This window comes from Fusarium sambucinum, chromosome I (genome assembly GCF_050947815.1).
Source record: "Fusarium sambucinum isolate potato_lamoka chromosome I, whole genome shotgun sequence".
NCBI lineage: Eukaryota > Fungi > Ascomycota > Sordariomycetes > Hypocreales > Nectriaceae > Fusarium > Fusarium sambucinum.
The window spans coordinates 8,427,802-8,455,747 of record NC_139294.1 but is presented as its reverse complement, the minus strand read 5'-3'; the positions used below and the strand labels follow the sequence as shown (position 1 = coordinate 8,455,747).

The window sequence follows — 27,946 nt, the reverse complement described above, 5'->3', positions numbered from 1 at the left end:
TAAGTGCACAGATAGATAGATATATGCTAAAATATCATCTAAATAAAACAAACCGACTCGTCGTTCTCGTCACTTCTATATTTAACCGCTAACTTTCTTAATACGTTGGTTACTTTACCGTTTAATAAGGCATGTCGTTACATGTGAAAGACAGCTTATTAACACGCTGTTAACGTGGCATTTCAGAAGTCCCACATGCGTTGTGGCTGAGCGTGTCCTCTTATCTTATCAGTTCAAGCAGGTTCGCTGGAGCCTACTGTCAGTTGGGAGTTGGAGGGGAGCCTGGGGGAAGCTAGGTACTGTTAGCTACCTAGAGGGCAGCTTGCGACACGCGACGTCTATCGTCAATCAACTCTCAATTGCAGATAACTTCAATAATTCCCAAGTAACAGGAATGCCGCGACGTCCGCCAGCTGTGGACGACTATGCGTCTGCGGTACCACATGTACAGCTCTCACCAGCTCCAAATCGCTTAGGAACCTTGCGCTAACATCCGTCCTAGGTCATCCTCGCCTCTTCTGACGCTGAGTTCCTCGACCAACTGATCCCCGTCCTTAAAGATGCTACCCATTCAAATCGAACACCTCTTTTGACCCAGTGTCTAAGCCGATACTATGAAGAGCGAGAAGCTGAGATCGAACGTATTGGTCTGACCCGCCACGAGGAGTTTCTTGATTCCATCAACCATTTACAAACTGTCCGCGCGGAAACCGTTACTTTGACACAAGAGATCTTGAGTTTGAACGAATCGATCGCTACTAGCACAAAGAAGTTGGCCACGCAAAAGGAAGCCCTGGTCAACACTTCAGCTGTACGACAGAATATTGCCGACGCCACCAGTGCTTTGAATGACTCTCTCACCATCCTCCGTGCCGTCAACAATGCACACGATCTTGTCCGCCGCAAGAAATACTATGCCGCTCTTAAATCGCTCGACGACCTCCAAAATGAACATCTTGTCCCCATTATCCAAAACCGCTATTCTACGCAGCATCGGCTGGCCGATGTCATACAAAAATCGATACCCGCGTCGCAAAAGGCTATTTCGGAAGCTGTCATGACGGACTTGAATACATGGTTGTTCCGCATTCGAGAAACATCCCAATTCCTGGGCGAGGTCGCATTTTATCATACCGAAATGAGGAGGACCCGACAGAAGAAGAGGGTGGAAGATGATCCGTTTTTGGCCAATTTCAAGTTGAACTCGGCTATTGAGCTAGTCAGCGACGAAAACGAGGACTTTGACGTGTTGAACAATGAGGAGTTACAGGTTGACTTCTATCCTTTGCTTGAGGCACTCCATATTCATGAAGCGCTGGGTCAACTTGACAAGTTCCGGTCAGAATATGGTGCTACACGACGTCAACAAAAGGACCTGCTGCTTCCTTCATTCATTGGTCTTTTGGCCGAAGATGAGCAGTCTTTGAGTAGTTTGCTGGAAGGAATAGCAGGATTTGCCATTATTGAAAAGGCGACAATGCAGCGGGTTCCGCATTTGCGCTCAGCGAGTGATGTGAGAGCCAAACACCTATTCGCCCCCTCTACTTATACTAACGTGGTCCAAAACAGGTGGAAGAGTTGTGGGATTCCATGTGTACGGCTGTAATCAACCTGACCTCGAAAGGGCTGGGCGATGTCGAAGATGCCGAGGCCCTGATCAAGATCAAGACGATCATAGCTCTCTTCATCCAGACAATGGAGGTAAGAAATGCGCTATCCCCCAATGTCCGGCATGCCGCGTCATGACTATTGCTAAAACTTATTCAGGGCTGGGGATATTCAGTGACAGCGTTGGATAACTTCCTTCTCAAATTATTCGACAAATATGCGGAGCTTTTGAAGAAACGATTTAGCGAAGACTTCCATGAGGTAGGCTTCTTCCTGCAATGACCGTGTCGTTACTCACATGTTGACAGATAGTATCCACGGATGACTACATGCCAATGGCCATCAACAACCCCGAGGAGTATGAAAAGGTGGTCAACGTTAGTTGGTTCTCTCAAGAAAAGCCAACAGACCAAATTACGTACGTTTCTACATCCAGCTTACAATATAGTCAACTAACAGAGCAGATACCCTTGCGTACTCCCTTTCTCGCAGATGTACCCCCTGTGTTGCATAGATATCCGCAACTTCCTAAACCAGTTCTATTTCTTCTCTGACGACCACTTCCAACACCCTACTGTTATTGACGAAACGCTCAGAAAGGTAATTCAACCCCTTCGGTAGATGGCTGATTGCTCACACATATTGTCCCAGTCCCTCGACGAACTTCTTACAGAAAAGGTCTGTAAATCGCTTGTGGAACGCCTGAGTTCTCAATACCTGGGCCAGATCGTCCAAATCCTCATCAACCTCGAGCACTTCGAGATTGCCTGTCGAGAGCTTGAGCAACTGCTTATCCGGGCGCGTTCCTCGACATCAGCAGGCGGCCCGGTCACGCTCAAGGCTACTGACGCATTCCGCGACAACAAGAAGACGGCTGAGAAGCGAATCTTCGAGCTGGTCAACTCAAAGATTGATGACTTGATCGATACAGCAGAATACGAGTGGTATGTTGCAATCATGAGCCCTCCAGACATTGCCTAACCGTTTTGCAGGACCGCGTCAACGGTTGAGAAGGAACCCAGCAACTACATGCAGACTTTGACGAGATACTTGTCCAACATTATGAACTCGACTTTACTTGGTCTGCCTCGCGAGATCAAAGAGCTCATTTACTTTGACGCACTGAGTCACACCGCCGAGAAGATTCTGGTAGGCAGTCATGTTCCCAATCTGTTGTCTGCCACTAACCGTACCAGGCCCTCCCTCTTTCGAACGATGTAAAGCACATTAACCCCAATGGCGTGACAGCCCTTGCACAGGATGTGGACTATCTTGTCCAGTTCGTCAGCAGTCTTGAGAATGGACAAATGCTCCGGGAGAACCTTGATGAGTTGTCACAGACCATCTCCCTTCTGCAGACTGACAATCAGGACGAGTTCTTCGACATATCCACGCGCAACAAGAAATATGGACGTGTCAATGCTCTTAATGGACCCATGTTGCTAGAGAAGTATGCGCAGCCCACCTACTGCTCAGTCCAGACTACTGACAAAGACAGATTGACACCCGTTGTGGCGAGTCCCGCTAGAAGCGCACCGCTGGCTGGGTTCTCATCGAGATTTGGCATAGGCCGATCATGACAGCATCGCGAATTATAATGACACTGGCGCAGGCGTTTTACGGCACTAGGAAATGGAAGCAATATAACGAGAGCAAGTTTTCATGATAAGAAATAGGAGGTTTCTCTCAACTAAGTCTATCATAAGTTTATCGTAATAATTCCATAAGCATCACTCGCCTTTATGTTCTTAAGCGGTGTGCCTTAGCCTTCATAGAAAAACACCAGATACTCCATAACCCTTTGCATGAACCACAGCTGTGATCCTGCTAAACGTACATGATACGTATGTTTTCTAGCGCGATACAGCGCTCGTTGACCACGCCAATTGCTCGAGTGATTGGCAAAGGTGATAGTTCAAGTCATCCTTTGTTGACGTGTGACAGCATGCTCAGCCCCCGACAATCATCTCACATTAGTAGTTGGCACAACTTATTGAATCCTCAAGTTAGAGGGGAGTAAACTTGGAATCATGAGACCAGGTCTACTGCTCTCCAAATTCCTCGTTAGGCATTGTAGGCTGCAAATTGGTCAGTACGGCACGACTGTAGATGACGGGATATTGATGCTTACTTGCTGAGGTGCCATGCCGGGATACGGGTACATGTCACCCATGGCTCCGTAAGGGTTCATGTTGGGTTGCTGGGCTTGCCCATAAGCGGCCTGAGGATTAGGCACTGATTGGTCGGGGTACATGTTGGCCGGGTTGCGATAGTCTTGCTCAGGAGCGATGCCATGGCTAGGCATGTATTCAGCACCCATTGGATGACCTGGGTTAGGCGCCTGTGCCATGGGATGCTGTCCTGGCATCTGAGCCTGACCAGCTGGCAATGGTTGAGCAGCAGCAGTCTGAGTCGCCCTCTTGGCGTGGGAAGAGGCCTCTTCACGAGGAACAATATCGATCAGGAAGTCGAACATGTCAGACTTTGCCAATGCAGATGCAATATCGGAGCGCTGAAGAGTTCTGCGCTTGTTCTCCTCAGCATGAATCCATGCCCTCATTGTCAACTCTGTGATGAAGATATCGCATCCTTTAGCGAAGAGAATGGGCGCTTCAGCAGAAATCATCTTGACTTCGGGATCGGCCTTCATGACCTTCTTGATACGGGCCAGCGGGAGTTGGTGGATCTTGTAATCATGGCTATCATTTTCGAGGTGTGAGATGGTATGTTGCCAGTAGGTCGTGAGAATGTCTTTGTACTGGCCGGTTAGACCTTGATGGGCCTACATCAAGTCGCAATCAGCCTTCCATGCGCATGTTTATCATGACGGAACATGATACGTTGAGTTTCGACTTACATTGGCCCAGGGGCCGGTATACAGCTCACTTGGCGCGAAGCCTTGCGACGCGAGCTAGATGTATTGTCAGCAGAATATCGAGATCAAGGTTGAAGCAATCGCGCGACTTCAAAAAGTATGCGATGGCAACAACCACAAAGCGCATGGCATACATGAGCGGAGGCACCTAGAAATCATGGTTAGATGTCATGACACGTTGAGATTTGGAGGGGTATTAAGTTGGTGATGGATGCGCGCGTGAGTGAGCTGCTTACCGTAATGTCCACCTTGGCTGGGATCATAGACAGGTCTTTGACGAGTCTGTTGCGCCGCTTGGGGGTTTTGAGGGTCCATCTTGTTAGAAATTTGTCAAGCGATGTTTGGGCTTCAAAAAATGATGAGGGAAAGCCTTGTTTTATAATATCGTTGGGTTTGAGGCCTGACACCTTAACTTGAGCTTCAGTAATATGTGTGGATCGCGTTGGAAGGTTTGGTGGTGGTGGTGGATGGGCATGAAAACAATGACGAATTAGGTACAAGAGTTGGGCCAATGTCTAGGAAGTCAGTGGGGAAAGTGTGTCCTTAGAGGCTTAGTCAAATCCAGAAGGTACTACTCTGGACAGCGGCTGGCGACTACCAGCAAATAACAAAAATGCTGGCTTCTAAGCTCCAGAGGCGTAAAGTGCCTAAATGGCCCAAGATCGGAGTCTCTACGGCGTAAATTGCCAACACACTAATTATGCCTCTCACACTTCCGGTGGCCAGCTTTTCCAACGCCCTGAGATCAATACTGGGGATCAAGAAAGCACGGCCACATTGGCAATCAACAGCCACACAGACAGCCACAACACAGATTCTCCACCTCGGAAGGAACTCGCGTCTCCATAATAATTTTTTCTGCCAGTCTCGAAACTATTTCTTTCGCGCAGCCTCTCGTCCACTTCTCTTTCCTCTTCTCTTCCTTCCGGTCGACAGCAGACCATGACAGACATCTTAGATGATCAGGTCGAGGAGCTGCTGCGCAAGGCTGAGCAGCGCCTGAAAGATGGCTCTGCTTCTGCTATCACAGCAATCACCACCTCCACCGCTGTAGTCCCAGCTTCAGCTGGCGACGCTGTGACATCTGTCACGCAGCAAAAATCTTCCAACAGCAGCAGCAAGAAAGATGGTCTGACTGTTCGAGCACCTCCCCAACCGCTATCGGGACTCAAAGTCAAGGAAAAGGTAAGATACATATCTTTTATTCGCTATTTCACCTGCGCGCTTCATGAAGAAAATTTATCCCAAATTTTTGTGACATGGGACAGTATCCGTTTTGGATCAAATGCCCATGACAACGTGATCCTTTCATATCATAGTTACTCTGACTACTACCCCGCGCAAAATTTTCGTTACTCGTTGCAAAACATGTTTTGAAGCATATGGCTAACAAAATTTGCTATAGTCTACTGCAGGCTCCGACTGGTTCGATCTTCCCAAGACGAACATGACCCCCGAATTCAAGCGAGAGTGGCAAGTCCTCCGTATGCGAGGCATCCTGGATCCTAAGCACCAGAAGAAGGCCCTCCGCGCGAGCGCTCCTGAATACTCCCAAGTTGGCAAGATCATCGAGGGACCTACCGAGTTCTTCAGCGCCAGGTTGACGCGCAAAGAGAGGAAGCAAAACATCCTTGACGAGGTCACTAGGGGTATTGATACTCACAAATTCACCGACAAGTACGCTGGCATCCAAAAGCAAAAGTCAAGCGGAAAGAAGGCGTTTTACAAGAACGTAGTAGCGACACGCCGCAAGCGTAATTAATAATAATTTTATACCTCAATCTCGTTGTCTCTTCCCAATTAGTGATCATGATGTCCCGTCTTGGCTGTGCCGCAAAATTTGCGCTGGACTGTTAAGTGACGCCATATTGTCACCAGCCGGACAGACAGTGATGTTTCAATACTCATGGCGTAATTACATTGAGGTTTTGAGATCATGCTGTATACTATTTATCAAGTAGTATGGTGATGGCAGTTCGTGACACGCAAAGAGTGAGACCAGGTCTTCTTGAAGGTACCTCCTAAAATAAGTTAAAACTGTATGGCCTCAGCTCGGCGGAAAATGAGTGTGTGGGGTTCCAACACATTTGTGTCACTAAACCGGTCAGAACTCTAGACCAAACTGTCTGCTTATGATTGTATAATATTAGTATAAATAAACATGGGTTTCATTGTCTTATAAACTCAGAAATTACAGACTGAGAGAAGATATTTGATAGTAGACGCGCGCTTACGGCGTGTAGCAAATATGTGGCCCGTGCACATACGTTGGCCCGATGTTTTCTGGTTGGCGGCATCTCGAATCAATTTTCGAGCCTCATCGTCGCGACGTCAAGGGACAGGCAAGATGATGCGCCAAAGTATTAGACCCTTGCGGGCTTTCTCAGTATGTTCTATGTTCAGTGAATACACTCAAGTTCCATTGGAGCTAACATACGGTCCAGTCCGAAGTGTCATGGATCGCCCGTCGAACACAGGCATCACTGTACGTTTCCCCACCAAGATTCGCTTTTTGTGAACGAAAATCACCTTGCCGAACGAATTGGTACTAATCGACGTAGGGCTAAGCCAGGAGACCTTGTGCCAAACAAGCCAGAGCCCAGCAAGGATGAACAAGAACCCCGGTTTCCTCGATCCATCCAGGCCCTGCACCTGAAGCCTCTAAAGCGAGAGGCCGAACATGGCATCCCCTCATGCGACCTTCAGCTTCGATCCTTCAGCGTTCAACCCCTCGAATTCTTCTCCGATTTTGCTCTAAGAGCCGCTTACTACCTGGGCCTCCCCGCCTACGGCCCCGTCCCTCTCCCACGCATCACCGAGCGCTGGACTGTCCCACGAGACAACTTTATCTTCAAGAAGTCGCAGGAGAATTTCGAGCGAAAGACACTACGTCGACTCATCCAGATCCGCGATGGAAACCCCGAGACAGTGCAGTTGTGGCTCGCATACCTCCGCAAGCACCAGTTCTACGGTGTGGGAATGAAGGCCAACATGTGGGAGTTTAGCGAGCTGGGCGAGGGCAACAAGATGGATGCTCTACCAGAAGCAGAGAAGGGCGAGATCGACGCCAAGTGGTCACATCTCGGACAGACCAAGACTATTGGAACAATGGAGAAGGTTGAGGAGATTCTTAACCAGCGACGGTTCCGAGAGGCTGCTGGTCTGAGGGTACCTCCTACAACGGAGGCGTAAGAGGAGGGTTAAAACATGATAAAAAGGAAGCGAGATCCTCGTGCTCCGGGAAGAGTAGCCGTCTTTGCTGGAAATCAGAGGTATACTGTATCTATCTTGAGTTGTACAATAGGCCATATAAGGCTTAGGCTTTGTAAAATCAGCATTTTGGAATGACAAAAAGTCAACAAGATTATTTCTATGTCAACGGTGAAATTATTTCCCCTTGGACTAGCCTTTGAGGTCGTCCATGGTATCGGCATATATTTGCTTTGTTCGCATGAACATCAGATGGTGGTGGGCGTGACTTTGCCTAACAATCAACACAATGGTACAACAGTCTTGCAAACTATGTACAAGTTATAGATTAGATTTCCAACATGATGAGACATGTGTCGTATAAATTTACCGTCACTTCTTGAGGTTTTCCCTCATCTCGATAATCTTCAACCCACGTGCCCCGGTAAATGCATACAAGCCTCTTCAATTGACAATTTCGACGTATTAGCGCATCGATTCAATCTTCATGAACTTGAAGACACCATATTAAAAAAATGCCACCAGTAAAAATACCAAATCCTAGGGTTATCTTCTCGGGCATCCAGCCTACGGGCGTGCCTCATCTGGGTAACTATGTCGGCGCCTTACGACAATGGGTTCAGCTTCAGCGCACCGAACCAGATGCCAAGCTCATCTACTCCATCGTAGATCTTCATGCTATCACTATGCCTCAACCGCCGGAGCAGTTGAGAAGGAGGAAGAGAGAGGCATTGGCTGCTTTGTTAGCCATTGGCATTGATCCTGAGAGGGCGACTTTGTTCTATCAGTCTTCTGTAAGTATGGCCTTGTACTTGAAGGCATCTTCTTAAATATGCAGATGCTTCTATATTACTATCAGCTAATGATATACAGGTCCCAGCTCATTCAGAGCTTATGTGGATTCTTAGCTGCACAGCATCCGTTGGATATCTCTCACGGATGACACAATGGAAGGCATGTTCTACCTGACTTCATCACCAACCACCGAGCAAAACCTAACAAACATCAAGAGTAAACTAAATCTTGGTGAGAAGTCCACTATAGACGACAAGCAAGCCGGTTCTCGCCTCAAGCTCGGCCTCTTCTCGTATCCTGTGCTCCAAGCCGCCGACATTCTCGTTCACAGGTGTGTTTTTTGTGGCAAGCGCCATTGATATAGACTAACACTGGACAGAGCAACACATGTCCCTGTTGGACATGACCAGCAGCAACATCTTGAGTTTGCCCGTGAGTGCGTGACAAACTTCAATTCAGCCTACGGCAATCACCTTGTTTCCCCTCAAACTCTCATCCGTAAGCTTTCCTCCTTATCTTCCCCTACCCGATGCTCACAAGGTGTAGCCCCGGTTCACAGAGTGATGTCTCTCAATGACCCAACATCCAAGATGTCCAAATCTCATAAATCAGAAAAGTCACGCATTCTTATCACAGACTCTCCTGAGGATGTCAAGGCCAAGATTGGCTCCGCAAAGACAGATTCCGTCCCCGGCATTACTTACAACCAGGCTGAACGACCAGGAATCTCCAATCTATTGGATATTCTGTCCATCTTTGACGCTGAGGGGAGGAAAGGCGTGGAGCTTGCAGAGCAGTACAACGACATTAGCCCCAAGCAGCTCAAGGATATGGTTACCGATGCCGTAATTGATGGTCTGGCCGGTATTCGTGACAAGTATCTTGAATTGCTGAACAAGGGAGACCAGTATCTTGATTCAGTTGAAAGAATTGGTGCCCAAAAGGCACAGAAGAGTGCCGACGACACCATGCAAATTGTTCGAGATTCCGTCGGGCTTTGAGGTGTTTACAGCGATACAACGTATATTTGCGGATCGTAAGCAAGACATGTAAGAACATGTACGAGTAAATAGACAGTATTGAAACATCATTGGTTTAATGATGCACAAACTCCGTCCAATCTTTTGTCTATGAATCCTTCCAACTCCTGTTCTCATAGCATATTTTATGACGCATAAGCAAAATTGGAGCCTCGCGATGACTGCCAAAAGTCCCTCACAACTTGGTTTGTTGCCCTCGCCCCTCGAAGACTATGAATAAATTATTTTAGTCTCAGACTGGCATTGAAGGTTGGATGAGCTGGCTTACCTGATAACCTTTTTCACGAACACTGCCTTGTCCTGGGCCGATACCTTATCACTGGGAAAGGTCTCGTGTGCAAGCCCCGACTCGAGCCAGCTCTTAGCCGTAGGATACCGTACTACAAGCTTTTTGAGGGGCTCGCTCAACTTATCCAGCTCACTTCTGGATGCGTTGCCACCTAAATTCCTGGCAAGGCTCTGCGCTAATAAAGGACCCAACATTTGCATAGCTTGTTGGGCAATATCGTTGAGCTCTTGTGACTCGTACTTGATACTCACAAAGGTAGACTATCTCAAAGTTAGACGCGAGTGAAATCGGAGAATAGCATTAGTTCCTCTTACCCAAAACTCTGCTGCACTTGTTTTCGGGAGCGGTTCTTTCCCATCCAATACCTCGAGGGTGAAGAGAAAGAAGAATTCGGCTGCGTTGGATGGTTCCAGGCGAAGTAGGGTAATTGGACGTTTATTCAGGAGACGGGTAACGAAATCGATACCGTTCTGCGAAAGCTCCGGGTCTACCTCGTGGCCTGTCGTAAAGTTTAGTGTGTGAATAAGGCACATCATATGACAAGTGACTTACTGGGTAGTTGCTTTAGCAAACCAATCACCCAAAGCACCACTGAATTGAGCATTTCCTGCTGATTCTCCAACCCATCGTGCTCGAGTGAGCTTACGAAAGAGCAAGCTGTTTTCACAAGTAAACCCACTCTTGGTGTCTGAAGACCTTGGTATGTCAGATATTGTGCAACACTGTGAGGTGGTAGTACGAATGGGCCAGGTTCCGACTCAGAGAAGCCACTGCGTAAGACACTGCACACTAGCTCTACAACTTCGCCACTGCCATTAAATGACTCTTGAATCAGGCTAATAATAGACATGATAGTTTCCTGCAGTTGTATAAGCTGAGGATCCACTGCTTGAGTACTGACATTGTCGCCCTCGAGATCGACTGAAAGCTCAAATGAAGCTTGGAGACCTTTGCCAATGCTGGCAAGACATCGAAGAGATTTCAATGCGGTATGAAGAGCCGGATTTTCGTCGGGAGCAGCATACGCACAGTATCGGGGAGGGCCAAAACAGGGGACGGGATTGTCAGGCGGCGACTGTAACAGTTCCAAAGAACGCTGCACATCAGCCTGAACAAACCCAAGAAGTCTTGCACACGCCGAGTATTTTTGGTTTGGATCAGGCATCGCCTGAATAACTGCCGCAATGCCACCTACGACCTTTTCGCTGGCTGCACAGTCGAGTCGTTCTCCAGATACCAGATTTTGATACTCGTTCAAGAAACCATGAGCCTCTGTGTGCAAAGCTCCTCGGCAGGAACCGCACAGCCTTAGTATAGACTTTGCTGCTGCATTTGCCATTGCATGCTCTCCAACAAACCCGAAAATGAAGTTCAAGGCCGGGTGTAGCTCCGCAATATTTCGCTCGAAATATTCTGTATAACGCTCGATTAGAGCAACACAGGTCTGTCGAACTCTAGAAGGGACTTCCCCCTGTCCAGATCGCAAAATTGAGAATAAGGATGACCTGAATACAACCGCAAGCGCGTCATCGCATCTACCGTCGTCACTTGTGCAATCAGCGAGCCCACCGAGACAAAAGGCTGCGGCCTCGAGCTGTAGCCATGCCGATTCAGACAACGCTTTGAGCACCAGGTCTGCGAATGTTGCTACAAGTTCCGGCCCTACCAAGGTATAGACAGATTGAAGCAGATCTACAACATCCTTTCTTGCACTGGAGAAACTCATCCGTTCGTTTGAGTCCCAAGAAAGGAAGTCTTTGGTAGGTGGGTAGACTATTTTCCGCCACGCGTTAGATACAGCTTGCAATGCATGCGAGCGTGCTTGCGGAACCCATGTATTGACTGACTCCGGGTCACTATACATCGAGTCAGTCATAGTCTCGGCATAAGTTAGCCAAAACTCAAGGGCCGGAACAAAGATCCTATCTTCGACAAGATCGCCCTGCGCAGCAAGCAGACCGCACAGATTCGACAGCAGCCTCTGGGATCGACTGTCGTTACTTTGCATCAACCTATCGATTCTGGCTTCGCCGAACGCGAGAATGAGTTGCCCAAACTGGACAGGTTCAAAGTCAAAATCTCCCTGTATCAATTCCTGATAACGGCGCTGAAACCAAGGAGTGTCGAAGAGCTGACTGAGGCTCTCAAGATGTGAATCGGTCAAAAACGGCAAGCAGTTAGACAAAAGGTCTGTCATCAACTCTGCCGATATACTGTAAAGCTCGTCGATTGTGAGGGAAGTAATAACAGCTGTGGTCAACGGTTCAATGGGCTCAGAGAGTCTAGTGTCTCTTGATGATGACTTTTGAGCAAACCACACCCACGACTAGACCCAGATTAGTAACTAGCAGAAGAAAGGACCATATGGTTTACCTGTAGGCACTGGATTGCATCCTCGTGAGCAGCCTCATTTGTAACTTGTGGCGACATGCCGCGACTCATTAAAGCCACTGCGTCAGGCAAGTTTTCGAGAATCGCATCATAGACGCCAATACTATTAAGAGGTCAACAGACGTACCCTGAGGAACAGGGTGGGACAAACTTTTTGGGCGAATTCAAGTTGATCTTGGTAGCTTCTTCCAACACGTTTCTCAAAACCCAAAGAGTAGGTTGTAGCTGCGAGGGGTCCATACGTCCAATAAGAGAAGACGAATCAGGAGCATTTTGAAGAGCGCTTGGTCGGCATGACTGGCCTGAAACCAAACATAGTATGAGGTGATGACAGAAGCTGCCCCAAACTTGATGGAAGTTGAGGAAGAAGGTGGCGAGAGCCGAAGCAAGCTTCCTGGCGACCAGTGGTGAGGTTCCACTGCGAAGAGTATCGATGTATCTTCCTATCAGCACTTCCAGTAGCTCAGCGGCATTCTCAGGGGTAAGAGACGAGCTGCAGAATGTCAGCAAATACACATAAACCGTCTTTTGGGCAGAACGAAAATACCTCTCGTTGTTGAGTTTGATGACGATGGTGAGCGCACCGAAAAACCTAACCTGTTCTTCGGGTCTTGCAAGCAAATCACGAGCAAGGCCCCAAGCTTCTGGAGAATCCTGAAGTCGTGACAGAATAGCTTGTGTTCGTTTAATGATCTCAGGGGGGTTTGGCTGGTACAGAGATAGGATGAGCTACAAACAAGTCAGTAAACTAATTGGATTCTCTGCCTGGTAGGAAAGCAGATCCAGCTTGGGTTTGGTTCACGCACACTCTCAACCTCTGGTATTGACGTTGGGATCTGATCTTCAGCCATGATGAAAATCACCAATGACCAATTAGAGGCTTTGCTCCCGGTAGTGCTGGCAAACTTTCTCGAGTACCGACGGAAACAGTGAGACGTTGGAAAGGGATGCCCGACAGCACTCAAACAACGGTCGGCTTGACTCTTGCTGTCGTCGACAAGCTCGCGTTTCAGAAGACGGGAATAGATCACAATGATCTATTCAATGCTGGTGACTTTCAGATAGCTGAGTACCATACAAAGACAGATAAGTTTTTCAAGAATCACAAATATGAGAAAAGGAGCCTGGTATCACGCCCCTTGCAACTCTCTTGGAAAATCTCTGATGACTCTGTCCGTACATTTGTTAGAAGGGGGTGAAGAGATACAGAAAGGTCATACCTAGAGATGAGTTGCTCTAACTTTGTATACTGGAAGTCAAGGTCTTCTGGAAATGCCTACAAGGTAGGTAGGTAGTTGTGTCGAAGTATTACACGACTGGGTCAAAGTGCAGTTTTGTTGCCGGGATTGTTGCTAGGGTACCTATCTACCTTAATGCACAGGACCCTTTGACGAGGGTTTGGTAGACAAGACAAGAAATATCGGTGTGTCAAGTACTGAGGCTGCCTAAGATAGAGTGGCCTCACAATAAAAATAAATCGATGCTCGAAAGGGCCGCTTGTCCAGGTTAGAGGCTTAAAACACCCTGGGCGTGGTAAGATATTGAGAGCCTAAGCAAAGCCAGGCCAGTCGCGGAAAGGGTACATGTACCTGAAGTGGGGTACATGGGAAGCCTGTCACGATGATGGTGACTTCCATCGAATTAGGCATGGATTTTAACTGCAGAAAGTACTTCCTCTTAGAGGCAATGTAGCTTTTTCTGACTGATTCCCACTTGAACAGTGTAGCAGCTTACTGAGCTAATTCTTTTACTTCAGGGCAGTCAATGAGTGACTGTTCGATTGAGGAAAGCGGCTTCCTTCGGGGCACCGGCCATTTAGAAGATCCGCTTGCTCACTCGGTTTGCCCCGCGCCACCCAGCATGAGGAAGGTGTGTTACATAGCGGGTACAGGTTATGGCAGGTAGGTAGGTTGGGTTAGTGCGTGTGTCCATGATTGACACCCGCATTTCTTGACGCATCTCAATCTGTGATCTTATACATCAACTCTGTCTTGTACAGAAACAATAATATTTGCTTTTTGGAGATAACTTGTCTACATAGGTACCACAGCTCTTCATTGTTTTTACTGCAATTTTTCTATCAAGGTGAGCAGGCCAACACATCAACTCCTCAGAGCCATGACTCCATCTCCGAGCCCCTCACTCTACTCCTCATCATGACACTTCATTATGATACAGAGCTTCATTCTTCCTCCATATCTGCTTTGAGAACCAACCCCTCTGCGGGATACTCAATGGCTTCTTCTTCGTCTTCATCGCATTCACTTTCATCATTTAAGCCCTGTGATATCTAAGTCATATCATTGAACATACACTGACACCCCTCTCTGAAGTCACCGGAACATTGAGCTCCCAACTTACTCAATTGATTCACCTACTTCATCCCAGTTCGTCTCCTCCCTCTTGAGGTGTGTTTGTTTCGTGCGTCTGATTTTCAATGGTTTTCCAGACTGCGACCTCGCTCCTCCGTTCGGCACCTCGTCGACTAGCTGCAGCTTCACGCTTATCGTCACGCCGCTGGATCTCATCTGAAACCATGGCCAAACTCGATTCTACTTCCAGGCTCACCCACCTGAGGGGATTGATGAAGGAGCGTAACGTCCAAGTTTACAGTAAGTATTTGAGCTCGCTGATGCTGTCTGTTTAAGAAAGAGCATTACCAACAACGGATCACAGTTATTCCCTCTGAGGACAGCCACTCATCTGAATACATCGCAGAATGCGATGCCAGGAGAGCTTACATCTCGGGATTCACTGGCTCTGCTGGATGTGCCGTTGTGACCATGGAATCTGCTGCCCTTGCTACTGATGGCCGTTACTTCAACCAGGCCGCATCTCAACTCGACGACAATTGGACACTACTTAAACAAGGCCTTCAAGATGTTCCTACTTGGCAGGATTGGTCCGCCGAACAATCGTCTGGTGGGAAGAACGTGGGAGTTGACCCGACTCTTATTTCTGGCTCCACAGCCAAGGGCCTGGCTGAAAAGATTCGAAAGAACGGCGGTGCCGAGCTCGTTGCGGTTGATGGAAACCTCGTTGATCTGGTTTGGGGCGATGAGCGTCCTGCCCGTCCCTCAGAAAATGTCATCATCCAGCCAGACGAGCTCGCTGGAGAGTCTGTGTTGAACAAACTCAACAAGGTTCGCCAGGAGATGGGAAAGAAGCATTCTCCTGGCTTTCTTGTTTCCATGCTGGATGAGATTGCGTGGTTATTCAATCTGCGTGGCAGCGACATACCTTACAACCCCGTATTCTTTGCCTATGCCACGGTCACACCCGATACTGCTAAGCTTTACATTGATGACTCTAAGTTGAGTGATGAGTGTCGCTCTCATCTCACTTCGAACAACGTCGAGATCAAACCATACGACGCTATCTTTGAGGATTCTCAAGCACTTCACGCCGCTGTTGCCGCAAAGAGCAAGGCTGATGATAAAGCCCTCAAGGGAAACTTCCTGATCTCTAACAAGGGCTCATGGGCACTTAAGCGAGCTCTTGGAGGTGATTCTTCGGTTGATGAGATCAGAAGTCTGATTGGTGACGCAAAGGCCATCAAGACCGAGGCTGAACTCAAGGGTATGAGGGACTGCCACGTGCGGGACGGTGCTTCGCTCATCCAATATTTTGCTTGGCTCGAGGATCAGCTGGTGAACAAGAAGGTTACACTTGATGAAGTCCAGGCTGCCGACAAGCTTGAGGCACTCCGCAAAGAAAAGAAGGACTTTGTTGGCTTATCTTTCCCGACTATCTCCTCTACTGGTGCAAAGTGAGTACATCGGTCATTGGTGTTGAGACATCTGCCATCTATAAAACCCGGTTATCGGCCCGTGCTATGAAGCTTTACTGACCATTTATTTACAGCGCTGCGATCATTCATTACGGCCCCGAGCGTGGAAATTGTGCCACGATTGACCCCGAAGCCATCTACCTTTGCGATTCTGGTGCTCAATACCGCGATGGCACCACAGACACCACTCGAACACTGCACTTTGGAACACCAACGGATGCTGAGAGAGAAGCATACACTTTGGTTCTGAAGGGACACATCTCTCTGGACCAAGCCATCTTTCCTAAGGGAACGACTGGCTTTGCCCTTGATAGCTTGGCAAGACAACATCTTTGGGTAAGCAGCCATTGAGAACATATCAGCTGTCATACCTAACACTATGATAGAAAAAAGGACTGGATTATAGACATGGTACTGGGCACGGAGTCGGATCATTCCTGAATGTCCACGAAGGTCCCATTGGCATCGGCACTCGTGTCCAATACGCCGAAGTGGCCCTTGCTCCAGGAAACGTATTGTCCAACGAGCCTGGTTACTATGAGGATGGAAAGTACGGCATTCGAATCGAGAATATGGTTCTTGTGAAGGAAGTCAAGACTAAGCACTCCTTTGGTGACAAGCCTTTCTTGGGCTTTGAGTATGTCACCATGGTACCTTACTGTCGAAACCTGATTGATACGACACTGCTCACTTCGGAAGAAAAGGACTGGCTGAATGCCTACAACGAGAAGGTCCTTGAGAAGACACAAGGCTATTTCGATGGTGATGACGTGACAACGGCCTGGCTCAAGAGAGAGACAGTGCGCATCGATTAAGCAATGAAATCGGTACCCACAGCGCTATAGACGTACAAAGGTAGCTAGTATAAATGTTGCAAGGAAAGAGGCGGTAAACAATGGCCTGTTCTTGCTCTTATTCCAGATTGAGCTATTCTTCAACAGCTTTTCAATACCAAGCGTTCGAGGAATATCCAAGCCCCAACGGGAGGCAAGCTAATGATGTGAGACTAAAATCGTGCAAGTAGATAAGGTGAAGATGACTTACATGAATGGAAAAAGCAATTACTCCTGCAAGAAACGCAAGGGTTCGTGAAAAGAGGGCGACTACAACCCCGACTCCAAATCCTAAGGACAGTTATGAGCTTACCGTTCGCTTCAGATCACGAAGGTAGGGTAACATACCAGCAATACTTCCGCTAGAAAGCTGACGGACCGTATCCGGAGAAACATCAAAAGAGCGGTTTCGTCGTGGAGGTCCTGTAGCAAGGGTGGGTGCATCACAGCGGATGACAGGTCGTGTTGCAACGAAAGCTCCGATGCAAGTCGCAGGGGCAATGCCTCGGCTCATGGCTCGAAGAGCTATTCTAGAGTTGAATGCACGATACATTGTGTTTGGTATAGCTCGTCTTGGGTTGATTGAGTCAATTGTTGATTTGGAAGTTTAGAAGGTAAGGTATTAATTATTAACTCAAGGTCAGAAACAGAAAGTAAAGGGAGCTTAGTGTGTTGCCTATTACGTCAGTGACACTGGTCTCCCCGTCATGAGCTCCCAGCCAATGGCTAATCAGCGTGGGTTAAACAAAGAAATTCCACGTCCCTGGAAACCGACATATCAAAAGGAAACCTTTGGTAACAAGACAAACAGGTAAATTGGTGATCGCTCATCGCATATTAGATAAACAAAACCGCTGTTTCCACCGACTGCGAGTGCCAAAATTCGTGCAAATCAGAACACGAAGCAATAAATAAAGCAAATACGACAGTAGGTATATCTCGAAGCGCCCAACGCCGTTCGCACTCCCAAGCCAAATTCTTAACAGTTCCTATCCAGGTTTCTTTCACTCTTTTTTTGTCCGTGATGAGGTCCCCTAACCCAATCCACCCCACATACCGCGTATCCGTCTTGCTAGTTGAATATCCTTCTGCATAATTGTGACACGCTTGGCGTGGATGGCGCAAAGGTTGGTATCCTCGAACAGGTGAACCATGAATGCTTCGGCAGCTTCTTGAAGAGCCATAATCGCTTGACTTTGCCAGCGCAGACCCGCGTCGGCAGGACGCATCGATAGTGCGATTTCTCGGACCTTGGGGCTTGGTGTTAGTGACTGATCGCGTATAGAATTGAGGTTGGAAATGGCTAACCAGTCGTGCAAATGGAAGCTTTCGGAGGAGGAGTTTAGTGCCACTTTGATAATGTCGAATTTCGCGAAGTGCGACAGTGCCGGGACGGTAGCGACGCTTTGCGCGAACGGGGACGGGATCACCAGCTGCAGATATGTTTAGTTTATTTGCTCCTCAGGGTATAATTGGGTATTTAATTTTCGTACCTTGAACAGCACTTGGCCGCGACTTGCCAGCGCCTGAAGCTCTGGATTTCTTGACGGGAGGCATCGAAGGAGCGTATAAGGACAAAGAGCGAGGATGGTCCTAAAGCTTGCGAATCTTATAGCAATATGAATATGTAGAAAGGATTAAAGCAAACGTTGCCTTGCACCAAATGCTCGGATTTGAAACTATGCAATTAGATTTACCATGAAAAAAAGATTATTAAAGGTGCAGGAGACAACCGAGAGTGGTATAGGATCGCAGGGTGGGAAGGAAGGACCACCACCGCGACTGTGAGTGAACGCGCTTCCCAGCCCCGCGATTTTCTTTAATTGAAATTGCAGCCACAGTTTCGCGTGATGCACAGCCACAAGTTCTGCACGGCCACTCCACTTCCTCCTGTAGGTAGGTAGATTCCAGATCTAGAGACACGGTCCTGCGTCCTTCCGTTGACCCCCGGAACAGTGGGGGGAAGGTACGGTACCGTAACGTGGCTCGTCATATAAGCCTGTTCCACTTACCTGTCTACCTACCTACACATCACTTACATACAGAAAGGCATTGACATTAACAACGCCCGATATTGAAACCGCCCCGATGGATCAAGTAATGGATGGAGGTCGCTTGCCTCTTGAGGAGTGGTTCTGGGAGATGCCAACATGCACTCGCTGGTGGACAACTGCTACGATTCTTACGAGCGCCCTGGTTCAATGCCAGATGGTGACGCCTTTTCAGTTATTCTATAGTTTCCGGGCCGTGTTCGTGAAGTCGCAGGTCAGTATTGATTGCTCTTGGGTCTTCTCTCTTTATTCAGCAGGCTATATGTCTGTGATGGTGCCGGTTATGCTGACAAGACCCCTCCTACAGTATTGGCGACTGTTGACGACGTTCTTATACTTCGGCCCTTTCTCGCTCGATCTGCTCTTCCACGTCTACTTCCTTCAGCGGTATTCACGACTTCTCGAAGAATCTTCGGGTCGATCCCCTGCACACTTCTCGTGGCTACTTCTCTATTCAACAACCTGCTTGATCGCCATGTCACCACTCGTTTCGATGCCTTTCCTCGGCCACCCGCTTTCCTCGACTCTCGTGTACATTTGGTCGCGAAGAAACCCCGAGACTAGACTCAGCTTCCTCGGCTTGCTCGTGTTTACTGCACCATACTTGCCCTGGGTTCTGATGGCCTTCAGCCTTGTGTTACATGGTACCATTCCTAAAGACGAGATCATGGGTGTTGTAATTGGGCATGTCTGGTACTTCTTTTCAGATGTCTACCCTCCTCTGCACAACGGATCTCGACCTTTAGACCCTCCTAGCTGGTGGAGGCGCTTGTTTGAGGCTCGTCCTCAAGCTGAAGTGGATGATAGTACAAACGAAATTCTTGTCGCTGATGCTAGAGGAGCAGCGCCTCACGAGCTGTGAAATTTGAAGGAGGGATAGGCAACGGCAGTCTACTGGAGAATATTGGTGTGAAGCCGGGCTCACAACAGCTCAATGATGTTTACCTCGATTGTTTTTATTGTTTGGCGTTGAATGGTCAATATTATGGAAGCATTACACAGGATACAGACGTTAGGACTGTGGATGGCGTTTGTTTATTTCAGCGTGGAGATTAAAACAATAAATTGTCTTTATCACTTGAAAGCAGGATGGTATTTCGATGCCTTCTACTATGTACAATCATGAGGCTATCCAGCCTGTCATGATATGACATGGGCTAACGCACTTCCCGTCTGCTGCCGAAATGATCGCCAAATTGGGCACCAAGTTTTGCAAAGCCCCTAGAAGGTCTGGCAATCCTATAGCCGGTCCTTTGGAGGCTCGGCCTTGAAAGGCTTGTGATTGTGATGTGTAACAAGATCAGTCTGACTGCAACTAAGTTGGGTTTTAGTGCAACAATCGGTGCTGACGTCGCTCGCTAGCTTTGGCCGAACATTCCATTTGACCCCGCCGTCATGGATGGAACCTTTGAGATCCAGTGGTCTGTCCTATGGTCCATGGTACAAAAAGAGCTTTGGACCCTCAACTTTTACAAGCTTCAAATAGCTCCCAACTGCTGACACCTTGGCTTTTACAACGTCATATTCTTCTAATCCTCTTCTTGGCCTATCTTTTCACTGTTTGAATCACAACTCTACTACACAGCAACCATGCGAGCTTACTTCTACGATGGTCTTCCAGTACGTATACCCTCATCTCGCTGCCCGACCTATCGACTAACAAAAAGCCACAGGGTGACCAGCGTCTCCCCCACAACTCTGGAAAGCCCGTCAGCGTCGACGATCTTATGAATATTGGCGTTTACTATTACCATCTTCCTGAGCTCGACCAGGTCGACAATCTTGCGAATGAGCGCGAATACAAGAACCGCGACGAGATCACCGTCTCTCCCCAGGCTATGGGCGACATCTACGAGACAAAAGTGAAGTCTTTCTTCGCTGAGCACCTGCATGAGGACGAAGAGATCCGCTACATTCTCGGTGGACGTGGATACTTTGATGTTCGAAGCAAGGACGACGACTGGGTGCGCGTTTTGCTTGAGAAGAATGACTTGCTCATTCTCCCTCCTGGCATTTACCACCGCTTCACCACCGACGAGAGCAACGTGAGTCTAGTGACGCATTGCTGCATAGACGTTATGCGAAACTGACTAACTAATCTGTAGTTCGTCCATGCCATGAGACTGTTCAAGGAGGACCCCAAGTGGACGCCACTGAACCGCGGCCCCGAAGTCGACAAGAACGAGCACCGACAAGAATATGTGAAGCACTTCATTGGCGAGTCTACCGAGTAAGAAGCCCACGTGGGAAACAAGCCGTCTTTGATTGTAGGGGCTAAATAGCAGGAGAACAACCACATTGCCGGTCCAACTTAAGAGCCAACAACCATAAATACCGCTGCTTGAAGGTTCTGCGCCGCGATGGAGAGCGCAGCGGTTGACGTGATACGGAGGGTCCTTTACGTCATGTTCGTGTTTCCAAACAGCTTACTAACGTACGATTTGCGAGCGATCTTTTTCGAGTCTGGAAAGGAAGAGCCATAGCGAAGTTAGCAGTTTGCATAAGCTTGAATATCCAACGTCTAACGACATAGTTGAAGGTTTATTTCGAGATGAGAGTTAGCGGGAGTTAAAGAAGCCATGTTTCATAGTAATTAAATACTGTGCATCCATATGTCTCAGTCTGAATTGACGTAGCGATTGATTTTGGGATAGGCAGTTGGTATTAATTGGTTTAACATGGTCAGCAAGTAATCGGACACATGGCATTGGCTGTCAGTTCATAAACTACTGCAAGCATGTTTAAGTGAGGACAACCTGCATGAAGTTTGCAGTAAAGCTAATGAATAGTGGTTTTCGTTGAAACTGCCTGCAATAATGTATAATTTGATTTTTCGTATATACTAGGTACCTACTTATGTAGTAGAATACGACAGGTTGTAATAGACCTACGCATGATTCGTATTCTGCAGTTCCTCACATGTTAAGCACCCTATATCTACATACCATTAAGAGTCATGTTGACAGGCCGGGCACGGCTGAGAGACACTGACCGCTCTTCAATTGCCTTTAATGTGCGCAGGACTTGTATTGAGTTTCCGAGTTAGATACTACCAATTCGACTCTTTTAGATCTATGTCAGCCTCATGACGCGCGTTATCCAAGTCCAGCCTTTTTAGCACTGATATGTAACTCGATTATAGGCTTGAACCCCGCCTAAAACCAACGATACCCTGGTGTTTCATTGATCGTCAACAACTGGATGCCTGTCGTCTCCAGGTTATATAAATCTTCTCTTAACATCACCTGGAATCAGCAACAATAATCAAGACTCACGGCCCAATTGCTGAGACCCAACTGCAAAATGGATGCACGAACAGAAGTCTCGGATGCCACCGAGGCGTCAACACGGCCACGAATTGCGCAGCTCCCTGCTAGCTGTGACCCTCCACAGCCTAATGCTGCTGTGAAGCAATTGGTCTGGGTGGTATGATTTCTTCTCCTCGACATATTCTCTCTGCTTTTCGATATACTCACAATGTACAGGTCTTTGGAGGCACAGGCCAAATGGGCCATACTCTTGTCAACAGCGCACTCGCACATGGAGATTTGGTGACGTCGGTTGGTCGCGTGTTTGAGACAAGCCTCAACGACATGGAGAATATACATGAGAATTGTCTCGGCGCGTTGTGTGACGTTCGCGCACGCGAGTCCGTCAATCGAGTCATTGAGCGTACGCTCCAGCGATTTGGCCGCATCGACATTGTTGTCAATTGCTCTGGCTACGGCGTGATTGGCGCTTGTGAGGATCAGGATGAGCATGATATACGCAATCAGTTCGAGACCAACTTTATGGGAACGCTTCACATCATTCATGCTACGCTGCCTTATTTTCGCAGACAGAATGCTGGCCGATATCTCATCTTCAGCTCTACTTCAGGCGCGCTGGGTGTTCCTGGTTTAGGCCCTTATTGCGCGACCAAGTATGCAGTCGAAGGCTTGATTGAAGCCATGCTCTACGAGACTGATGCATTTAACATAAAGGCTACACTCATCGAGCCAGGCCATGTGAGGCCTGAAGAGCCCGAGATCCAAGACTCGACACTTCCGACATCTTGGGGTCATTTTCTTGTTAAGCCACCGAGCGAAACATACAGCAATCCAACGGCGCCTGCATTGCATGCGCGACGAATCGTTCAGTGGCTCGGCGACAAATATCGACCTACAAGCGCAATCAAATGCGCCGAACTCGTATGGCAACTCGGGCACTGCTCGTATCCTCCATTACGACTTTTGTTAGGAAGTTATGCGATTGAAAGTATTCGTGATCGTATGCGGTCTGTGACGGAAGAATTGGAAGATTGGAAGCACCTCAACTTCCCAGCTGGACCGGATGACGACAGAGAAGCCGGTGAAGAAACAGCAATGCCAGATGCCAATGAGGCTACTTCGTAATACCCAAATGAACATCATGGGTATCGGCACGAAAACGGGCGCGCGTATGTATTAGTTCCCTCGTACTGAGTGGAGCAGCCAAAAGCTAATCATCCTTACGAGGCTCAGCACGCACATACTATTCTTTACGAGCTGGACCCTGGGCCTGGATAAAGATGCCGGTCGTGTGATCTATCGGATCTGGACCGAAAAAAGGGCTGCATACCAAACGTCACTAAACCGTCCCTGTCAAAATGACTAAGCCTAATATCTTAGTTGCTCCACGTCTCCCCTTTGTGCCCCTCGACCCTGTGGCTTGTACCTGGCCAAATAGTCAAAGGGAGAAAAAGATTCCAACGGGTAAAAAGTTGGGGATTTGTCCAACGCGTTACCCTTCTTTTTTTCTTTTTTCTTTTCTTCACTACGACCTGCCATATCGTTGGGACACACCTCTTCTCCCGCGAAACCCATCACCATACGCCTCTCGTTTTCGAATTCGACAGCTAGACCCATTACTCCCCGTCGCACCCCAGCGCTGATCCCCGTTTCAACTTCCACGATCGTTTCGTCGCCCGTCCCGCCGGTACAATGACCGATAAGAAGAACGAGGACTACGTCGTCCGTATGGGCGATGATAATTACAACAAGAATGAGAAGCCTAGCTTCCAGGCTCGGTCACCGCCTCCTATGGCGTATGGCTCGAGTCAGATCCATGGTCTCGAACAACTGGAGAAGAGTCCTCCTCTGTCTATCGCAGCGTACTGCCTGTCCTCGATCAGCATGACCGTTGTGAACAAGTATGTTGTTTCGGGCAGCTTCTGGAACCTCAACTTTTTCTACTTGACTGTTCAGGTATGGTCATTGGCGCAAACTGTCTATAAGCACGGAGTTTAACTGTATATTCTCAATAGGCTATTGTTTGTATAGGCACGATTACTTTGTGCAAGCAGCTGGGTCTGATCAAGGTTCTCGCCCCTTTTGATGCTGACCGAGCAAGGAAATGTACGTTATCGCAGTCCCAAAACTATGTTCAGGTCACTAATACGAAAAAAGGGTTCCCTATCTCTCTTCTCCTCGTCGGCATGATTTATACTAGCACCAAGTCGCTCCAGTTCCTCTCGGTACCCGTTTATACGATCTTCAAGAACCTGACAATTATCGTGATCGCATATGGAGAGGTGCTTTGGTTTGGTGGTAGCGTTACCCCTCTGGCCCTACTTTCGTTTGGTCTTATGGTCCTGAGCTCAATCGTCGCCGCTTGGGCTGACATTCAGAGTGCCATCAACGGCGATTTTGGTACTGGCGACTCTGCTGCCGCTGTGTCTACGCTTAACGCTGGTTACGCTTGGATGGGTATGAATGTGTTCTGCAGTGCGGCCTACGTGCTCGGTATGCGCAAGGTTATCAAGAAGATGAACTTTAAGGACTGGGACAGTAAGTTAAGACGTTGGCGGTGTGGTTTTCCCAAACTGACCTTGTGTAGCCATGTACTACAACAATCTTCTCACGATCCCTGTTCTTATCATCTGCTCTCTCCTGGCAGAGGATTGGTCTGCCTACAATTTCTCCCGCAACTTTCCTGAAGATACTCGTAACAAGATCATCATCGGTATGATCTACTCTGGTCTTGCTGCTATCTTTATCTCTTACTGCTCTGCCTGGTGCATTCGCATTACCTCATCGACAACATATTCTATGGTTGGCGCCTTGAATAAGCTTCCTATCGCAATTAGCGGTCTGGTCTTCTTCTCGGCTCCAGTCACTTTCGGCAGCGTGTCTGCCATTTTCATCGGTTTCATCAGTGGTCTTGTTTATGCTTGGTCCCGTGTACGACAGTCGATGTCGTCCGGACCTTCTTTGCCTACTGTTGCACCTCCAATGAGTGCCAGCGCCAAGAGCAATCGCGATGCCAACTCGTAGACTTTACGAAACAAGGCGCGGCATTTGAGGGTATGTGTTGTGCAAGGCGTTAGTGATGTGGATAGATAGCTTCCGTGACGGATACGGAACAAAAGGATACAGGGCATTTGGTAGAGCCTGGTCCAGGGTTTGAGACATGTAGGCTTTTTAATGAACGCAAAAATGCGCGTTGCTCGTTAACTCGTAGTCAAGAGAGTACAGGACGTGCTGAGGCATCATCTTTCTTCCAACTTGGCTGTTCAGTTTCATCTAAGATGACAGATATATCATCCCACCACGCTCAAGGTATCTAGAGAAAGAAACCGACCTATGCTAAATAAGCAGAGAAACACGCTCTTTCATTATTGGCTTCATAGCTAAACAAGTAAGATGCTCATGATCACCTTCATGGTCATGTTTTTGTTCCTGTTGAAAGATCGACACGTGCCAATACGATAATGAGATCCACGTGGGGCAACGTAGCCGAGAGGACGTCACTTTTTTATCCAAGCTTTTTTTGCTTCTCCAAAATGTTGGGGATCACTTTTTAATGGGAATTAATAAATGACGTCTCTGACTTCTTTGCTCCTCTGAACAAGCTATTCAACCTACCTAGCTCCCTGTATGTCTCACGCCATGATATGAGCGGGGGATAAACCACTACAGGACACGCACAACCCTCAATTCCTATACTATTTCATTTCCTTTCCTCTCTTTCTCTTCTTGGATCATACATTGTTGAGCATTGGTACTTGCTCCTTTCTTGTATGGTTATAGTTCCTGAGCGCCAGCAAAATGCTGTACTTTCTACATAGGCGTGAGTTATCAAGCTTCATTATTCGTGTAACCATTCCCTTTTGCTAATATATGCACCTTTGTAGCTTTTGTGGCCCTTGCTGGCACTGTTGGTGCTGCTCCAGATGATCGTGAGTCCTCCGTCCAAGCTCCCAAAGCTCATCGTATCTCTAACACCACGCCCAGTCAAGCTCGTCACCTCGTTCTTAATATCCTTCCCTCTCGCGGCCCTTCTTAAACGAATCCCCGATTCGCAGCCACATCTCAAGAACCTCTTTAGCATTGGGTACGTCAAACAGCTTTTAGTCAACACAATCTTCAGTCCTGCTAACATGTCAAATCAAGTGTATCCCTCTTCTACCTCGTCGGCTTGTTTGATCTCTGGGATGGCGCTCGAACTCTACTTATTAGTGCAGGCGGCACGTACTGCATCGCCAAATACCTCCGAACGAGCCCATATATGCCATGGATAGGCTTCGCTTTCGTCATGGGCCACATGTCCATCAGTCACATCGCCCGTCAAGCAGTCAACGACCCCTCGAGCGCCGATGTTACAGGTGCCCAGATGGTTCTTCTCATGAAGCTGAGCGCATTTTGTTGGAACGTTGCCGATGGACAACTCCCAGAGGGGCATCTGTCTGATCTCCAGAAGAGGAACATGCTTAAAGAGCTGCCTCCTGTGTTGGACTATGCTGGCTGGGTGCTGTTCTTCCCTGCGCTCTTCGCCGGTCCCTCTTTCGATTTCGTCGACTATCGCAAGTGGCTTGATACGACCCTCTTCGACGCACCAAACGTCGACCCCTCGAAGAAGGCTCCTGTTAGGAAGAAGCGAAAGATTCCTCGAAGTGGTGGCCCAGCAGCTTGGAAAGCCGCCAGTGGTCTCTTCCTCATCGCCATGTTCATGGGTCTCGGTGGTTCATACTATCCTACGTTGCTTACTGTCGATACCTACATGAACTACGGTTTCTTCCGCCGTGTCTGGATCATGCACATGGTTAGTTTCACCGCACGACTCAAGTACTACGGCGTCTGGTACCTTACCGAGGGCGCTTGTATCCTCACAGGAATGGGCTACAATGGCGTAGATCCTGCCACAGGCAAGGTTTTCTGGAACCGTTTGCAGAACATCGACCCCTGGGCCGTCGAGACAGCGCAGAACCCGCGTGGATACCTGGGAGGATGGAATATCAACACCAGCAACTGGCTGAGGAATTACGTCTATTTGCGGGTTACGCCTCGAGGCAAGAAGCCCGGCTTCCGCGCCAGTCTCATGACCTTTGGCACCAGTGCTCTGTGGCATGGATTCTACCCCGGATACTACCTCAGCTTTGTTCTTGCAAGTTTGATTCAGGACTCCGCGAAGCGTAAGTTGCTTTGGATCCCCGTACTGTAACTATACTAACATCCTTTAGACTTCCGCCGTCATGTCCGGCCCTTCTTCCTTGATCCTATTTCCGGCAACCCTTCACCTAAGAAGAAATACTATGACATCGCGTCGTACCTCGTCACTCAGCTCACCTTTACTTTCGCAACAACTCCGTTCCTCGTCCTTACATTCCAAGGCTCACTACTTGCCTGGTCACGTGTTTACTTTTATGCAGTCATTTGGACTGTTGCCTCCCTCGTCTTCTTCTATTCTCCTCCTAGTAAAGCCTTCCTCAAAACACAACTTGAGAAGCGTCAAGGCCGTGCTAATGCCAAGCTCGCGCACTCCGTCTCAACGGATAGTTTGAATGGCAAGGATCCTATACTGGGTATTTCCAGGGACCCCGAGGGTGACGTCCATGAGGCTGTGTTGGAACTTAGAGCAGAGATGGAGATGAGGCGCAGAATGGGTATGCCCATACCAAAAGGTGTCCCCATCCCAAAATAGCGTAATTGCTATCTTGGCATTATTAAGAAGTCTGAGTAGTCAGTGTTGGTGTTTTAGGTGTTGGAAGATAGGCTTTGTGAGCTGAGGTGCTGGCCAATCTATGGGAAATACACGGTTTACCAAG

General features: G+C 48.2%; 14 protein-coding genes across 14 annotated transcripts; 10 read left to right on the top strand and 4 right to left on the bottom strand.

Annotated features, from left to right (window-relative positions):
* Positions 1-394: 394 nt before the first annotated feature.
* On the top strand, positions 395-3,188 carry FSST1_005493 (Rab GTPase-binding exocyst subunit SEC15; the record flags this gene model as incomplete). The annotated part of the gene is made up of 10 exons (XM_083231774.1): positions 395-445; positions 503-1,513; positions 1,570-1,701; positions 1,768-1,869; positions 1,917-2,026; positions 2,073-2,208; positions 2,260-2,552; positions 2,601-2,757; positions 2,805-3,058; positions 3,107-3,188. 10 exons carry the CDS (start codon positions 395-397, stop codon positions 3,186-3,188), a joined length of 2,328 nt encoding a protein of 775 aa, XP_083088923.1.
* Positions 3,189-3,650: 462 nt separating this feature from the next.
* On the bottom strand, positions 3,651-4,798 carry FSST1_005492 (histone-fold-containing protein; the record flags this gene model as incomplete). The annotated part of the gene is made up of 5 exons (XM_083231773.1): positions 3,651-3,686; positions 3,740-4,390; positions 4,466-4,519; positions 4,618-4,631; positions 4,720-4,798. The coding sequence occupies 5 exons, from the start codon at positions 4,796-4,798 to the stop codon at positions 3,651-3,653; spliced, it is 834 nt and encodes a 277-aa protein (XP_083088922.1).
* A 627-nt stretch (positions 4,799-5,425) lies between these two features.
* Positions 5,426-6,245, top strand: FSST1_005491 (Fcf2 pre-rRNA processing-domain-containing protein; the record flags this gene model as incomplete). Its single annotated transcript, XM_083231772.1, has 2 exons — positions 5,426-5,668; positions 5,889-6,245. 2 exons carry the CDS (start codon positions 5,426-5,428, stop codon positions 6,243-6,245), a joined length of 600 nt encoding a protein of 199 aa, XP_083088921.1.
* A 585-nt stretch (positions 6,246-6,830) lies between these two features.
* On the top strand, positions 6,831-7,675 carry FSST1_005490 (mitochondrial 37S ribosomal protein uS10m; the record flags this gene model as incomplete). The annotated part of the gene is made up of 3 exons (XM_083231770.1): positions 6,831-6,869; positions 6,928-6,968; positions 7,045-7,675. The coding sequence occupies 3 exons, from the start codon at positions 6,831-6,833 to the stop codon at positions 7,673-7,675; spliced, it is 711 nt and encodes a 236-aa protein (XP_083088920.1).
* A 533-nt stretch (positions 7,676-8,208) lies between these two features.
* Positions 8,209-9,489, top strand: FSST1_005489 (tryptophan--tRNA ligase MSW1; the record flags this gene model as incomplete). The annotated part of the gene is made up of 5 exons (XM_083231769.1): positions 8,209-8,487; positions 8,567-8,647; positions 8,704-8,819; positions 8,868-8,986; positions 9,035-9,489. The coding sequence occupies 5 exons, from the start codon at positions 8,209-8,211 to the stop codon at positions 9,487-9,489; spliced, it is 1,050 nt and encodes a 349-aa protein (XP_083088919.1).
* A 164-nt stretch (positions 9,490-9,653) lies between these two features.
* On the bottom strand, positions 9,654-13,059 carry FSST1_005488 (armadillo-type protein; the record flags this gene model as incomplete). The annotated part of the gene is made up of 8 exons (XM_083231768.1): positions 9,654-9,738; positions 9,797-10,077; positions 10,132-10,316; positions 10,370-12,143; positions 12,191-12,311; positions 12,360-12,701; positions 12,756-12,937; positions 13,015-13,059. The coding sequence occupies 8 exons, from the start codon at positions 13,057-13,059 to the stop codon at positions 9,654-9,656; spliced, it is 3,015 nt and encodes a 1,004-aa protein (XP_083088918.1).
* A 1,586-nt stretch (positions 13,060-14,645) lies between these two features.
* On the top strand, positions 14,646-16,813 carry FSST1_005487 (aminopeptidase P; the record flags this gene model as incomplete). The annotated part of the gene is made up of 4 exons (XM_083231767.1): positions 14,646-14,820; positions 14,885-15,977; positions 16,073-16,334; positions 16,385-16,813. 4 exons carry the CDS (start codon positions 14,646-14,648, stop codon positions 16,811-16,813), a joined length of 1,959 nt encoding a protein of 652 aa, XP_083088917.1.
* A 24-nt stretch (positions 16,814-16,837) lies between these two features.
* FSST1_005486 (uncharacterized protein) lies at positions 16,838-17,384 on the bottom strand (the record flags this gene model as incomplete). Its single annotated transcript, XM_083231766.1, has 3 exons — positions 16,838-16,990; positions 17,043-17,122; positions 17,180-17,384. 3 exons carry the CDS (start codon positions 17,382-17,384, stop codon positions 16,838-16,840), a joined length of 438 nt encoding a protein of 145 aa, XP_083088916.1.
* A 481-nt stretch (positions 17,385-17,865) lies between these two features.
* On the bottom strand, positions 17,866-18,388 carry FSST1_005485 (histone-fold-containing protein; the record flags this gene model as incomplete). The annotated part of the gene is made up of 3 exons (XM_083231765.1): positions 17,866-18,081; positions 18,140-18,264; positions 18,325-18,388. 3 exons carry the CDS (start codon positions 18,386-18,388, stop codon positions 17,866-17,868), a joined length of 405 nt encoding a protein of 134 aa, XP_083088915.1.
* A 141-nt stretch (positions 18,389-18,529) lies between these two features.
* Positions 18,530-19,744, top strand: FSST1_005484 (Der1-like family-domain-containing protein; the record flags this gene model as incomplete). Its single annotated transcript, XM_083231764.1, has 3 exons — positions 18,530-18,615; positions 18,877-19,096; positions 19,190-19,744. 3 exons carry the CDS (start codon positions 18,530-18,532, stop codon positions 19,742-19,744), a joined length of 861 nt encoding a protein of 286 aa, XP_083088914.1.
* Positions 19,745-20,472: 728 nt separating this feature from the next.
* On the top strand, positions 20,473-21,365 carry FSST1_005483 (1,2-dihydroxy-3-keto-5-methylthiopentene dioxygenase; the record flags this gene model as incomplete). Its single annotated transcript, XM_083231763.1, has 4 exons — positions 20,473-20,502; positions 20,556-20,927; positions 20,988-21,112; positions 21,230-21,365. The coding sequence occupies 4 exons, from the start codon at positions 20,473-20,475 to the stop codon at positions 21,363-21,365; spliced, it is 663 nt and encodes a 220-aa protein (XP_083088913.1).
* An 820-nt stretch (positions 21,366-22,185) lies between these two features.
* On the top strand, positions 22,186-23,276 carry FSST1_005482 (acireductone dioxygenase (Ni2+-requiring); the record flags this gene model as incomplete). Its single annotated transcript, XM_083231762.1, has 2 exons — positions 22,186-22,308; positions 22,368-23,276. The coding sequence occupies 2 exons, from the start codon at positions 22,186-22,188 to the stop codon at positions 23,274-23,276; spliced, it is 1,032 nt and encodes a 343-aa protein (XP_083088912.1).
* Positions 23,277-23,509: 233 nt separating this feature from the next.
* Positions 23,510-25,175, top strand: FSST1_005481 (GDP-mannose transporter; the record flags this gene model as incomplete). The annotated part of the gene is made up of 5 exons (XM_083231761.1): positions 23,510-23,622; positions 23,789-24,107; positions 24,167-24,257; positions 24,309-24,689; positions 24,739-25,175. The coding sequence occupies 5 exons, from the start codon at positions 23,510-23,512 to the stop codon at positions 25,173-25,175; spliced, it is 1,341 nt and encodes a 446-aa protein (XP_083088911.1).
* Positions 25,176-25,949: 774 nt separating this feature from the next.
* On the top strand, positions 25,950-27,822 carry FSST1_005480 (lysophospholipid acyltransferase; the record flags this gene model as incomplete). Its single annotated transcript, XM_083231759.1, has 5 exons — positions 25,950-25,971; positions 26,036-26,080; positions 26,136-26,235; positions 26,295-27,313; positions 27,362-27,822. The coding sequence occupies 5 exons, from the start codon at positions 25,950-25,952 to the stop codon at positions 27,820-27,822; spliced, it is 1,647 nt and encodes a 548-aa protein (XP_083088910.1).
* Positions 27,823-27,946: the final 124 nt, after the last annotated feature.